Below are 14096 nucleotides of genomic sequence, written 5' to 3' on the forward strand. Positions count from 1 at the left end.
ATTAATTTCTCGCAGACCGGTATAAGTTGAACCATATTGTGGCTGACATCACAAACAAGGAGATTTTATTACCTACCGTGTGGGAGTTGGCTAGGCGGGCACGTACGTGCAATATCTCAGAAAGGTCGGGTTTATGTGGTCATCTATTATCGGACATGACCACAGTCAGTTAGGGCTGGACGTTCTGAAAAATGGGGAATATCCAGAGAAGAATAGGTCTTCAGCAACCCATGTTTACTGTTAAAGGCGACTATACTTGTCGTAAGAGGCGACTAACGGGATCAGGTGGTCAGGCTCGCTGACTTGGTTGATACAAGTCATCGATCTCAATTGCGTGGATCGATGCTCATGATGTCAATCACTGGATTGCCTGGTCCAGACTTGATTATTTTAGAAACCGCCGTCATATAGCTGGAATATTGTTGAGTGCGGCGTTAAACAAAACAAAACAAACAAACAAAACTAAAAGCTGGTGATTGTCTTCATGCTTACCAATTATCGACTGGACAACTGCAAACAAAGTAAATACACATTTAGTGATCAGCTGGTATAGATACACGCCATGCTATAGTCAACATGGCGGGTACGTACGTGCAATATCTCAGAAAGGTCGGGTTTATGTGGTCATCTGTAATTGGACATGACCACAGTCAGTTAGGGCTGGACGTTCTGAAAAATGGGGAATATTCAGAGTAGAATAGGTCTTCAGCAACCCATGTTTGCTGTTAAAGGCGACTATACTTGTCGTAAGAGGCGACTAACGGGATCGGGTGGTCAGGCTCGCTGACTTGGTTAATGCATGTTATCGTATCCCAATACTGCCGAGTAGTCAAATACCTCAACGCCAGCTTCAGATTCCATTGTGCATAAAAGGCCAAATGATGCTGGAAAATATATCAATGGATCACTAAAAATCAGTGATGTCAACAGGTGTTCGCGAGAAGGGTAAGCATGTCCTGCTCTAGCCCGTACCGCTCACACAATTTGCATAAGAAAGTAAGTGTTCGTTACTTGCCTGAAGCCACACATCAGCACTTAGCACATCATACGACGGTGGCCTGTGAACAATCGCGTCGTCCCCAGACAATTAAACGATAGCTAGTCTGGACCAGACAATCCAGTGACACGAAAGCGCGTTTACTGATTTTGTTGTTTAGATATAGATTATATCTGCTGCGTACAAGACAACAATTACCTGCGTTCTGTTGAACAGTTCCTAGTTCAGCTGGAATATAACCGAAGCATGGGGCGTATGTAGGTCGGCACTCCAATGAACAACCACTAGTTGCTACAACAAAGTTTTGTTTACGGAGTGACGTGTGGGAGATGCATCTGTGTAACGGACGTCAGGAATTAAATGTTGGGGACGCATGGATGTTGTACACACAAATGGGATGGAAATAGTTTAATTTATCCGATTTTATTTGATTTTTTGTTGCTAATTTTAAGTTATTTGTTTTGATTGTTTTGGGTTAAGGTTTTTGTTTTTTTGCTTTGTTTTAGTTTGTTTTGTTGTTGTTTTGTTACGTGTGTGTGCAGTGGCGGGGGGGGGGGGGGGGGGGGGGGTATTTATTTTCATTTTGTTTTAATTTTAGTTCGTTTGTTCCTTGTTTGTTTCTTATTGTTTTCGTTTGAGGGGGTGATATATTTTTACGGGTGGCAGTTTCCCGGATGCTAACTTGAAATGATGGCGAGACAAGGGACCATCGTCTCCATGTCAGGGGCCATGTCCACGCTGTCAGTGTTTGTTTGTTAGTTTGTTTGTTTGTTTGTTGGTTGGTTGGTTGGTTAACGCCGCACTCAGCAATATCGATATCCCAGCTGTATTACGGCGGTCTGTAAATAATCGAGTCTGGACCAGACAATCCTGTGATTGACTTCCTAAGCATCACTCCACGCATTTGGGATACGATGACATGCATCAACCAAGTCAGCGAGCCTCACCACCCGATTATTTACAGACCGCCGTCATATAGCTCGAATATTGCGGAGTGCGGTGTAAAACATCAAACCAACCAACCAAATCTGTTTCCTTCAGTCTTCAAATCAAAGTGTATACCGCATTACTGTCTTCAAAACGACGGCCGTGTAGCTTGTGGCGTGTCGCTTCACAGGGTACGACAGGACATGTCTACAAGTTTCGCCAGTACCAGGCACAGGACTGATTTCCAGTGATCCATTCACATAATTGTCACCTCTATTTTGATGTTTACATCCACTGGAATCTGTTTCCTGGTATAATCGAGACTACTTAGACTATTGTGTTGACGTTCAATAGTTCCACTGGATCAGAATGTATGCAGTGTCCCTACGACATTGCTTGCCGAGGTTATGGATGTACGAGAAGAGTAAGTGAGTGAATGAGTTTGGTTTGACACCGCTTTTAACAGTTTTCCAGTTGTATCACGGCGTGTTAGGTTAATGTGTGAGGAAAGCCCGAAGTGATGCAGGTCTCAGACGTTTACCACTGAGCACGGGTATGGTGCTGACAAACCTAGAAACATAATCGGGGCGAACCGGGATTCGAACCAACAATCATAGGTTTCTGGAGTGCCCAAGGGACGCAACTCCGCACAGCGAATCTGTACGAGAAGAAATCGAGTGGACCGAACTCGTCTTGTCGCATCCCCGTACTCCCCGGGGTCGCAATTGCTCCTGGCTTCCATGCAGAAGATTATACAAAACAAAGACATACACGGAGGATATGATGAAATATTGTTTATTTTGCAATACTTTGTTTTTCTCACAGCAAAATAATTAAATTAACAAGTAATCATTATTATTTGATTACAATGTCAAAAATTTGCCAACCTTACTTTCCAATAAATATTTACAATCACGCGATGCCTACTTTGCTATCGATTCGAATAAATTATGAACTGACTTTTTCATATTTCAATTCGGGCAATCTACAGAAATGCAACAGTGATTGTCACATTCAAGATTGCTCTTCGCACAAGAGAGCATATACAATACAGAAATATGTTGAAATTGTGAAAATAAATATTTGCGTCGATGAGCAGCTTGACTTCTGACCGAAAATTATTTATCAAAAGTGAAAAATATGCAAGACCATATTGGGTCGTATTCGGTTAAAATGAATTTCGTTTACTCAAATATGCCCTTGTAAAGGGATATTAGGACTTCTGTTCGTAAAATGATATATGAAATGCACATTTAGAGCCCTGTGTTATGCAGGCTCTGCGGGAGTTCGTAAGTAGGATTCTGCTACCACCAAGGTCATTCGAAACGTTGGATTCTGAGAGCGTTGTATCCCCTTATTCCATCTCTTGTCCAACGATATCTGCGCTGAAAGAGATATCAAGAAGAACGATACATTTACTGCATTGTACACACAGATAAGTAATACCGCAACAGCAACATCTTTGTCAATGTATACACGCCGTTGACGACGTTGATGAGTGTGTGAGTAGTGTTTTACGGTGCCATGAACAATGTGTCAGTTACGTCATGGCGTGGCCGTTTATCGTTGGCCGAAAGAGCAATGTGATTCACGTCTTAAACGTTTGCCACTTTGATGAGGTAACGTGAACGTCGCGTTTAAGATTGTTGCACGTATATAGCGACGTGCATGCCGTGTGTGTGTGTGCGTAGCTACTTGTACTAGTCCGGCCCTATGCCGATTTATAGTGCTAGCCCACTGAGATTCCATGCGGCAGTTTAACATGAATACCCCACTCAGACACAGGTGAGGTGAGGTGAAATTGGGTTTAACGTCGCGTCCAAGATTATTGCACTTATATAGCGACGTGCATGTACGTGTACGTGATTGTGTGGCTGCTTGTACTAGTCCGGCCCTATGCCGATTTATAGTGCTAGCCCACTGAGATTCCATGCGGCAGTTTAACATGAATACCCCACTCAGACACAATATACTGACTCCGAGTCGACCAGTCCTTGTTTTAGCCCCTTAATGACGAGCGCCAGACAGGGTAACAACAAGTACCATCTTTTAACGTCTTTTGGTATGCCTGAGATCGAACCCCGGACCTTCTGCTCTCCGGGCGGACGCTCTACAACTAGACCACGGAGGCGGTCCACTCAGACACAGTATACTGATTCCGAGCCAACCAGTCTTTGTTTTAGCCCCTTAATGTCGAGCGCGAGGCATTGACAGTGAAGGTCAAGGACAAATTATTTAACACATAGAACAACAGCTTTGCCCAGTCCGCCCACGAAACAAATCACATTTGCAGCATCCCTGAACATATTGTTTCTGATATATTCAGCCATTGTTACTTTTGTTTCAGATTCACTACTTCTGTATTCACCTAGAGTGAGTGATAATGTTTTTTGCCGCATCAGCACATCTTCAGTCATCAAGTGAGTGGGTGAGTATGGTTTTACGCCGCTTTTAGCAATATTCCAGCAATATCACGGCGGGGGACACCAGAACTAGGCTTCACACATTGTACCCATGTCGGAAATCGAACCCGGGTCTTCGGCGTGACGAGCTAACGCTTTAACCACTAGGCTATCCGACCGCCCCCAGTCAACAAGAGATTAGTTGAGTAAAATGGACAAGCGCTGTAATCTAACATCTGCATTATTGACACTTCTTTTTTTCACCAAATCCTTGTTTCTTTATTCATAAAACATATTGCAAAGAAATCGGAATTATATATTTACATACCTAAAAAACATGAAATATAGTAATAATACCTTCGTGTGAAGTTATACCTCGATGCCAGTTAGCCTTGTTAGCCCATCATTCCTGAAATAAAATGTTAGAATTAGAATTATAGTATTTTGATATTAGCATTTTTCGAAATGGATATTTTATGTTTCTTTGTAGTTATGCACCGCTGTCAAGTTCAAGCCCCCTCACCTGGACCTGATTACCGAACACTCAAACCTTCGACCACGATTAAATATAGTTTACACTCGCTTCCGGTATTCGAGGTCACGTGACTGTTCGGATTACATACTTTCAAATCCGGATTATTATTATTATTATCATCATCATCATCATTATTATCATTATAAGTATTACTTACTCATGATAGTAGCTATTCCTGCGGGTGTCTCGGCTGCAAGAAAATAAACACGCATGAGATACCATAAATTAACCTATTGTGTGTGCCCATGAACTTCTCCTGGTTAAATGTTAAACTCAAATCTGATATCATCCATTTTATGTTTAGGAGGATTTTTTATGGTTATCTACTTTTTTCGTTGCACACCAATAAACTATTTACCACATCATTGCTGTTTTAACAATTTATCTGAAATATCTCAAATAGAACTCATTACTTACCCATTTCCGTAAACATATCAGGGTTTGCTGAGGAAAGAAATGGATGGCACATTCAAAACATGAAAATCTTTAAAATATATCTTGCATTTTGTTTATGTTCAAAGACATAATTTTACTTTACTTACTCATTCTCCTGTTTCATAGCCTTTACCATGTCGGTGACACCGACATACACCATGACACATGTCAGTAACACCGACACACACCATGACACATGTCAGAAACACCGACACACACCATGAGTTGTTCTCTTTACTCTAAACCTCCTAAACAAGGACACCATGCAAACATCTCTCATTTAAGCACTCACATATCACTTCTATCAAACCACTTTAAAGAACCAAAGATATACCTACACTCTCACGCCATGCTAACAGTCCATTGCCATTCTGCAACACCCAAGCTAAGGAAACAGACCAATACCATTCAGATCATTCTACCATGCACAAGCCACGTTAACATTCTACCATAACCACGCCAGTCAACCAATCACACTACCTTCAACCACGGCCTTAAACCAATCACACTAACTTCAACCACGGCCTTCAACAAATCACACTAACTTCAACCACGGCCTTAAACCAATCACACTAACTTCAACCACGGCCAGCCAACCAAACACACTAACTTCAACCACGGCCTTAAACCAATTACACTAACTTCAACCACGTCCTTAAACCAATCACACTAACTTCAACCACGGCCTTAAACCAATCCCACTAACTTCAATCACGGCCAGCCAAACAATCACACTGACATCAACCTCGGCCAGTCAACCAATCACACTATCTTCAACCACGGCCTTCAGCCAATCACACTAACTTCAACCCCGGCCAGTCAACCAATCACACTAACTTCAACCACGGCCTTTAGCCAATCACACTAACTTCAACACATAACACACATATAACAATAACACATCGATGTGATATACAGTGTATAAACTGTTAAAAGATATATTCAAGCATTATATCCTACACCTTTTGTACAAACTGGTGAAAGACGCCACTGCATAGTGTGATTTAACGTCGAATAAACAATAGCTTAGCCACACAACATTGCAGCGAAGTAAATGGAGGGTCATTTGAACCGGTCACTCGCGTTACCAAGGTAATTAATATTCACGGAACCTGTTTTTACTTATTCATACACATTTCTACAGGAATAACATAACACATGTAATACTAAAAGCTGGTTATGCTTGTCGTAAGAGGCGACTAACGGGATCGGGTGGTCAGGCTCGCTGACTTGGTTGATACATGTCATCGATCTCAATTGCGTGGATCGATGCTCATGATGTCAATCACTGGATTCCCTGGTCCAGACTTGATTATTTTACAAACCGCCGTCATATAGCTGGAATATTGTTTAGTGCGGCGTTAAACAAAACAAAACAAACAAACAAAGCTAAAAGCTGGTGATAGTCTCCATGCTTACCAATTATCGACTGGACAACTGCAAACAAAGTAAATACACATTTAGTGATCAGCTGGGATAGATACACGCCATGCTATAGTCAACATGTACTGTATGCAGTGTATCAATTTCATAACTGTTACAAAGATTCACATTCAGAGATATAAATAAAGCATTTATCGATGTGGCTTCAGGATCAGATCACTGTATGTACATGATACCATCAAGACGAAGTTTTGGAGTTATACTCACGCGGTTTAGGGAAACCTGTATCAAAGTACTTATGAATGAATTCTCATTCAACAACATGCACTATTACATATGTGTATGATTTTGTTCGTTTCAGGCATGGGGTGGCCTAGTGGCTAAAGCGTTCGCTAGTCACACCGCAGGCCCAGGTTCGATTCCCCACATGACACAATGTGTGAAGTACCGAATTACCATTATTCGTGTTCCCCGCCGTGATATTGCTGGAGTGTTGCTTAAAGCGGCGTAAGACCATACTCACTCACACCCTCATTCAACTAAAAAAACAAATAAGGAATATTGACAAACCTGGATTAGTCCGTGCTTGTTTCGGTAAACCTAGAAAGGAAAATTAATTCCGTGACATTAAACAAAGATCGTCTTAACTTTAGCTGTACTGAGGCGAAACTATTAATATTTTTCGAATTACCTATTCAAACAATCAAAATTCCCAATATCTAAATAATCAATATATGAAACAGTCAAACACCGATATGTCGAACCTGGGATGTATCGAAGTTCGTTTGTTTCGAAGTAAAAGCATGATCCCTGCGTAATCCGTCTTTTTTCATCACCTTTGGTTGAATTAACGTTAGTCCTTTCAATGTCGACGATACAAGTACACAACTATTAAGTAATAAATATGAATTGATCAAACTTGTTGCATGTGTTGGTGAGTGAATATCCGTAAACCAGGAAATAACCAACATCTGGCCTTAACTCACCACACCCACACACTCAGTCACAGACAGACACAGACACACAGATTCGCTGACTTGGTTGATGCATGTTTTCGTATTTCAGTTGCATGGATCGATCGATGCTCATGATGTCGATTATTTACACACCTGAGTCATATAGCTGGACTATTGCTGAGTGAAGAAACACACAAACAAAGCTACTGCTACAAAAAGGTCGGAGGGCCGATTACAGCCCATATCAGAACGACCTTTCTCGAACTTTGACAGAACAATTAATGACTAACAAGAAGTCGACATTGGCCAATCAGACAACGCCCTTTTCGAGCTTTATGGCACTAGTTTCAAACCGTCGACTTCCATTCCAGACTGAACTTTGAAAAATATCGATTCAAAATTTGAAATCTGAACAAAAGAAGATTTTGGAATGTCTAATTGATGGCCGATTGAATGGCCAGGCCAAAGACGTTTACCACACTGGTGACTCCCAGGAGTATCGTGCTGACAAACGTAGGGTGAAAATTCATTGGATCATGGACCATCCAAGGGACTTAACTCTGCAAAGTGGATAACCTTCCTCAGTTGATAATTATGTGCATGTACTAAGATAATGATAATGATACAGCTACAATCACTGATAGAAGGGGCGGTCGGGTAGCCTAGTGGTTAAAGCGTTCGCTCGTCGCGCCGAAGACCCGGGTTCGATTCCCGACATGGTTACACTGTGTGAAGCCAATTTCTGGTGTCCCCCGCCGTGATATTGCTGGAATATTGCTAAAAGCGGCGTAAAACCATACTCACTCACCCACTTCTGTCTTCAAGATACGATCGGTATTATACCACACTCGGTAAATTCATAGTTCAAATATATTAACTTTGTGCAATTATATTTTATGTTATTCAGTACACATTGGAATCCCATTTGTGTTTCTGTCTTCAAGATGTGATAGCAATAACATACTCTGTATATTAATAGTAAAACCATACTCACTCACTCACTCACTCACTCACTCACTCACTCACTGAAAGAGTGGCGTCATTTTGATATTTCCTTACAGTATGCGAGTTCGAACACTTACAAAATAATTGATAATTACTTACTAAAAAGTAGCATCGAAGGGTTCACCTCTGCAAAAAACATAATAGACATGAATTAATTTCACTCTGACAATTCTTTGGAAAAGTAAAAAGATTGTGATATTTAAAAACGTTTCTAGGAAACCGTTGTTGATAGAGTGTTACAGCTGATGTCAGATCCATGAGGAGGATCATTGTAATCAACGACTGAGACCAAGATAACAAATACTCTTATTTAACAAAACCTTCGATCCATGCATTAATGATAAATTGATTTCAACATAGGCTAGTTTTAAGTAAATGCTATTAATGCATATCAAATATTGAGTCACTTACCTCCTGTTTGTAAAGCTGAAAGACAATGTGATGACGATTGTGAGATAACGTTTAGACTTGCAATAAATATCAGGAATTAAACAATACACTGAAATTATGCGAAATGTTTAAATTCAACTTTTTATGAAAGTAATCAGTTTTCCTTGTTTCTTATGTTTGATAAGAAGCGTATGGTACCATCTTGATTCTAATATAGTATTTACTTTATTTCAGATAAACCTTGACAAATACTAGTATTGATCTCCTTTCTACATCAACACACCTTACTCTAATAAAAATTGTCAGTAAAGATATTACATATATTAATGCCATATTCAAGTCATATTAAAACGTTCTGCATGCATAACAGTTATTGACCTACCGTTCAAAACTATTGCAGCAACTGAAATATAAGAGAATTATAATTGAACATGTAACTAAAATTATCTTCAGTGATGAATGTGATTTGATCAAATGTATTATGAATTATTTACAGACCAATTAGAGATCAGAGAAATGTATTACGAAATATTTACAGACCAATTACGGATTAGAGAAATGTATCGCGAAATATTCACAGTCCGATTAGAGATCAGAGAAATGTTTAACGAAAAATTCATAGTCCGATTAGAGATCAGAGAAATGTATTCACAGTCCAATTAGGGATCAGAGAAATATATAACGAAATATTCATAGTCCGATTAGAGATCAGAGAAATGTATTCACAGTCCAATTAGGGATCAGAGAAATATATAACGAAATATTCATAGTCAGATTAGAGATCAGAGAAATGTATTACGAAATATTCACAGTCCAATTAGGGATCTGAGAAATATATAACGAAATATTCATAGTCTGATTAGAGATCAGAGAAATGTATTACGAAATATTCACAGTCCAATCAGATATCAGAGAAATGTATTATGAAATATTCACAGTCCGATTAGAGATCAGAAAATGTATTACGAAATATTCACAGTTCAATTAGGGATCAGAGAAATATATAACGAAATACCCATAGTCCGATTAGAGATCAGAGAAATGTATTACGAAATATTCACAGTTCAATTAGGGATCAGAGAAATGTATTATGGAAAAAATATTTAGCATAAAAAATGTTTGATCTGTAATATATGTGTGCATTCGGATCGCACTAGTCATAAGGAAAAACATATGAATTTTATAAGAGTATATGCTTTCTAAGAGTATAAGTCCAGAGTTGGATTCAAAAAACAATCTTAACGTCAAGACGATTCCCAGGCATTAACATTGATTTACCACTCAAACGATCTCTTCGTGAAATGAGGCCATGTTCCGTTCGCGTAACTAACTCACCATTTTGATTGCTCTGTTGTTGCTGTTGTTGTTGTCGTTGCTGCTGTTGCCTCTGTGACACCATTGGTGTGGGCACTGGTCTGTTCATGTTCTGGCTTCTACCGAACATGTTGGAGTAGCTCGGGGGAAAAACTTGGCCGAATGTAGGAGGCTGGAAGCGCTGCATGTTCTGGTAGGGCGGGTAGGGCCTGAGCTGTGGAGCCTGCGTGGTGGTGACTGTACCGAAATAGCGGATCTTAGAGGGGTCGACTCCTGCTGGTGTACCTGACGTCGGTGCCATGATTCCCTGATTGCCGTAGGGGGACTTGATGCCAGTCTTCGGGGCAGTGTTTGGCTGGTTGTACGGATTTACAGCTACGAGTGGGAGATAGAAATTATTCATGATTTTATTTTGATGTAGCGTGTAAAACATGTCATCAATTCCATTTTTGCCTTTCAAAACATGGGTCAACTGCCTGTTTACACAAATCAAATCTTTACGAAAGATGTGAATGCCTGTCACTTAGTGTTGAACTCTTGGGTAGTCTGGATAGGAACAGAACCCCAGATCATACATATGTTATTTGTATTGTGTTTGTTGTTTGTCGCCGCACAAAATTCCAGCTTTGAAAGGACTCTGACTATCAGGTATTTTATTCGGCTCAGAGGCATGTTCTTGTGTTTCTGTACTGGTAGCCAAATCAGGAAATTTGCAGCCGTTCAGGAACACATACGTCGGTATGAGTGCATACCCTTCATATAATTATCTCGCTTCCATCAAGGGAAACTTTATATAATGTCAGGGAGTATCATGCAGCAAGTTTGGATATTTCATCAAAACCATTTTATTTTTTTTGCGATAGCCCAGCTATATGAAGGTGGCCTGTAAATGATCGAGTCTCGTTCAGACAAACCAGTGATTGATATTATGAACAGCGTCTCCAGCCGTCGGGGTACGAAAGTATACAATCAATTATAAAACCGATTCTGACCATTCAATCCAATTCGTCGCCTCGTACGACAAGTATCGATTGGTGATGTATGTCATCGTATCCCAATAAGGTAGATCGATGCTCATGATGTCAATTACTGGACTGCCTGGCCCAAACTCGATTATTTACGGACCGCCGTCGTACAGCTGGAGTACTGGAGTGTGACAATAAACAAATAAACGAAACATGTTCAAGAAAGTCAATGACATCATGTCAATAAAACTAGAAACAGATGATGACCATTTTTTTCAAACAACTATTATCAGGAATTGGTTATGTGTTGTTGACACATGTTCAGTACCATGCCACCAGACTTACCAGGAACCTTGTTCTGTGCATTCCACGAGTTCTGACCTGTCTGAGGAATCTGTGGTCGTGGCGTTACTCTCTGTTGTGTGGGCCAGCTGGTCTGTGCGGTCTGCTGATTGTTCTGCAAAGGCCATGGGTTCTGGCCAGACCTGGGGGGGTACGATGGCCAAGTCTTTGTTGGAACATTAGTGTTCTGCTGCCACGTGGGTTGGCCGTACTTGTTGAGGACCTGCCGGTTGTAGTTTTGTGGGTACTGGTTGTAAGGGTTGTAAGGGTTGAACTGATTTGTTGGGTAGGAGGGTTTCTGGGGAACGACGTTGGTATTGATGACTGGAGGTAATGTCGGTGCGGGGGTTGGAGCAGGGGTGGTCGTCTGAGGTTGGGTGGTTCCTCGGATCTTCTCAACTCCAGCTTGGGCGACTTTAAACTCCTCGGGTGTGATGAGTGGCATCATTTTGATGATCTTCTCGATGAAGTCAGCCATATAACCAGCCAGACGCATAAGTCGACGCACCTCGTTCTGAGCGGCCAGACTTCCTGGTGTGTATTGGTACACGCCCGTCGATGGTGCTGTGAAGAAGAGAGAGTAAGAGACAGTGAGTATTGTTTGACGCCAGTTGTAGCAACAATCAAGTTATGGTTGGTGACACGTTTCTGATTTCCTAATGTTCCTTCTTTTTATGGTCTCTATTATCTCTATAGTGTTCTTGTGTTTACATATTGTTATGGAAATCGTAGTCACATCTTGTTCCAAATTAAGACAAACTTGAGGAACGAATATGTACAATGCATATCGTGAGTTAATTAGTTACTGCCTGGTTTGAACGTTACAAATTGAAATGACCTAACCCTAACCCTAACCCTAACCCTAACCCTAACCCTAACTCAAGCTCTTACCCTAACCTTAACTCTACCCCTACCCCTGACCTGGGCCAAAGGCAGTGGATATATTAAAGTTTCCCCCATTTGGAAAACATCACACAATCAAGATAATCTGACAGGTTACCGCATCACTTAAGGGGCCGACCATCTGATATTCGGAGACGGGGGTGGCCTTGAATTTTAGCGAAAAGAAAACAATTGTCCCCGAAAAATCCTGAAAACAAATTATGATTAATATTGCTGAAAAAAAAATCTGGCACAAAAATGACATTGATGCAATTTGTATTTTAAAACAAAATATATGGTTTTGTATTTGTTGCTGAACAAATACCTAGCTTCAAAACATTAAATGGTCGGTCCCTAAACAATGTATTTCGTTTTACCTGGTGTTGGCGCAGTTGCCGCAGCTGTCGTAGCAGGGGCTGCCGTGGTGGTAGCAGGGACTGCTGTGGTGGTAGCAGGTGGTGCTGTGGTGGAGGCAGCAGCTGTTGTTGCAGCAGCAGTGGTCGAAGCAGCAGCGATCGTAGTTGTAACAGTCACAACTGGGGTCATCGTTGACGATGTTGCAGTGCCTGCATCAGCTGCAAATATAGTACACCACAATGAAGTATATGAATAAGTTCCGCTGAATCTTCAGGTACTGTGAGATACAATCACGACGGTGTGCCTTACACTGACCAAAAAAAACTATATCTGTATCTACAGTCGGGCCTAAACCAAGGTGGTTATCATTTGAGAGTGGTTCAGTTCATATGCGCACTGTGGTCGGTAATATTTACCCATATAATTCAATCTACCATTTGTATCACGTTTCCCTTCCCAGCGTCAGCACGAAGTGATATAACTTTCAGGAAATTGTATTTGTATTACCGTATTCGACGTAATAAGCTCACCGCTCTAATTAGCGCCCACGGCGATATTTTTTAATATATTGGCTAGTGAACAATCGCTATTAGCACCCATTCCGATTGATCAATGCACACAAGACATATATTCGTGTATAATACGTGTGTAACATGCATTCTTTATTTTGGGGAATTAAATTCTGGAAAAATATATCTGTCGTATAAAAACATTTCAGGCTGTCAGCATAAACCACGAAATCTTTCAACTCTGTTTTTTTTTCACCAAAATAATATTCTGATAAGAGCCCCCTGTTTCTAATTTTGAGAGCGCCCTGGGCGCTTTTTATGTCGAATACGGTATTTAGTATATTCATCTTGATAGATGTTCTTCTGTGAGGACATGCTCCATTAAATCAGGTGTCATTTTGATCATTTTGTCACTTGATATGATAGGAGACTTTGCTGAGTAAATGCTTGAACGAATGCAGTGGTGAAAGATGGATGGACGGAACATGAGTGAGTATGCTTGGCATGATGCCGCTTTCAGTAAATGTTTCATCCAGACGATGCCAAAGAACAGAACCTATCATACCAATATGACATTCGACCGATGATCTTATATATGCTGATCAACCACCACAAACACTGGGCTAACCAAGGCAAGAGTCACATGCAAGTTGATAACAAAGATGAGTGTAGAGATGTGAGACATTGTTCTTCCAGA

The 14096-nt window shown here is 40.8% G+C and overlaps 1 protein-coding gene across 7 annotated transcripts in view; it reads right to left on the minus strand.

Annotated features, from left to right (window-relative positions):
- Positions 1 to 2703: 2703 nt before the first annotated feature.
- Positions 2704 to 14096, minus strand: part of LOC124151617 (mucin-5AC-like) — a 31060-nt gene continuing 19667 nt past the window's right edge. For all 7 annotated transcript variants that reach the window (XM_046524171.2, XM_046524170.2, XM_046524173.2 and 4 more), the window contains 12 exons: positions 12911 to 13108; positions 11655 to 12215; positions 10366 to 10719; positions 9413 to 9433; positions 9052 to 9066; positions 8740 to 8766; positions 7250 to 7279; positions 6716 to 6733; positions 5279 to 5305; positions 5019 to 5051; positions 4684 to 4735; positions 2704 to 3309 (listed from right to left, as the gene is read on the minus strand). In XM_046524171.2, the coding sequence (XP_046380127.2) occupies positions 4722 to 4735; positions 5019 to 5051; positions 5279 to 5305; positions 6716 to 6733; positions 7250 to 7279; positions 8740 to 8766; positions 9052 to 9066; positions 9413 to 9433; positions 10366 to 10719; positions 11655 to 12215; positions 12911 to 13108 (1298 nt within the window). In that variant the 3' untranslated portion in view covers positions 2704 to 3309; positions 4684 to 4721. The remainder of the gene's footprint in view (positions 3310 to 4683; positions 4736 to 5018; positions 5052 to 5278; positions 5306 to 6715; positions 6734 to 7249; positions 7280 to 8739; positions 8767 to 9051; positions 9067 to 9412; positions 9434 to 10365; positions 10720 to 11654; positions 12216 to 12910; positions 13109 to 14096) is intronic.

The sequence above is a fragment of the Haliotis rufescens genome, unplaced genomic scaffold (assembly GCF_023055435.1).
Source record: "Haliotis rufescens isolate VD_foot unplaced genomic scaffold, xgHalRufe1.0.p SCAF_33, whole genome shotgun sequence".
NCBI lineage: Eukaryota > Metazoa > Mollusca > Gastropoda > Lepetellida > Haliotidae > Haliotis > Haliotis rufescens.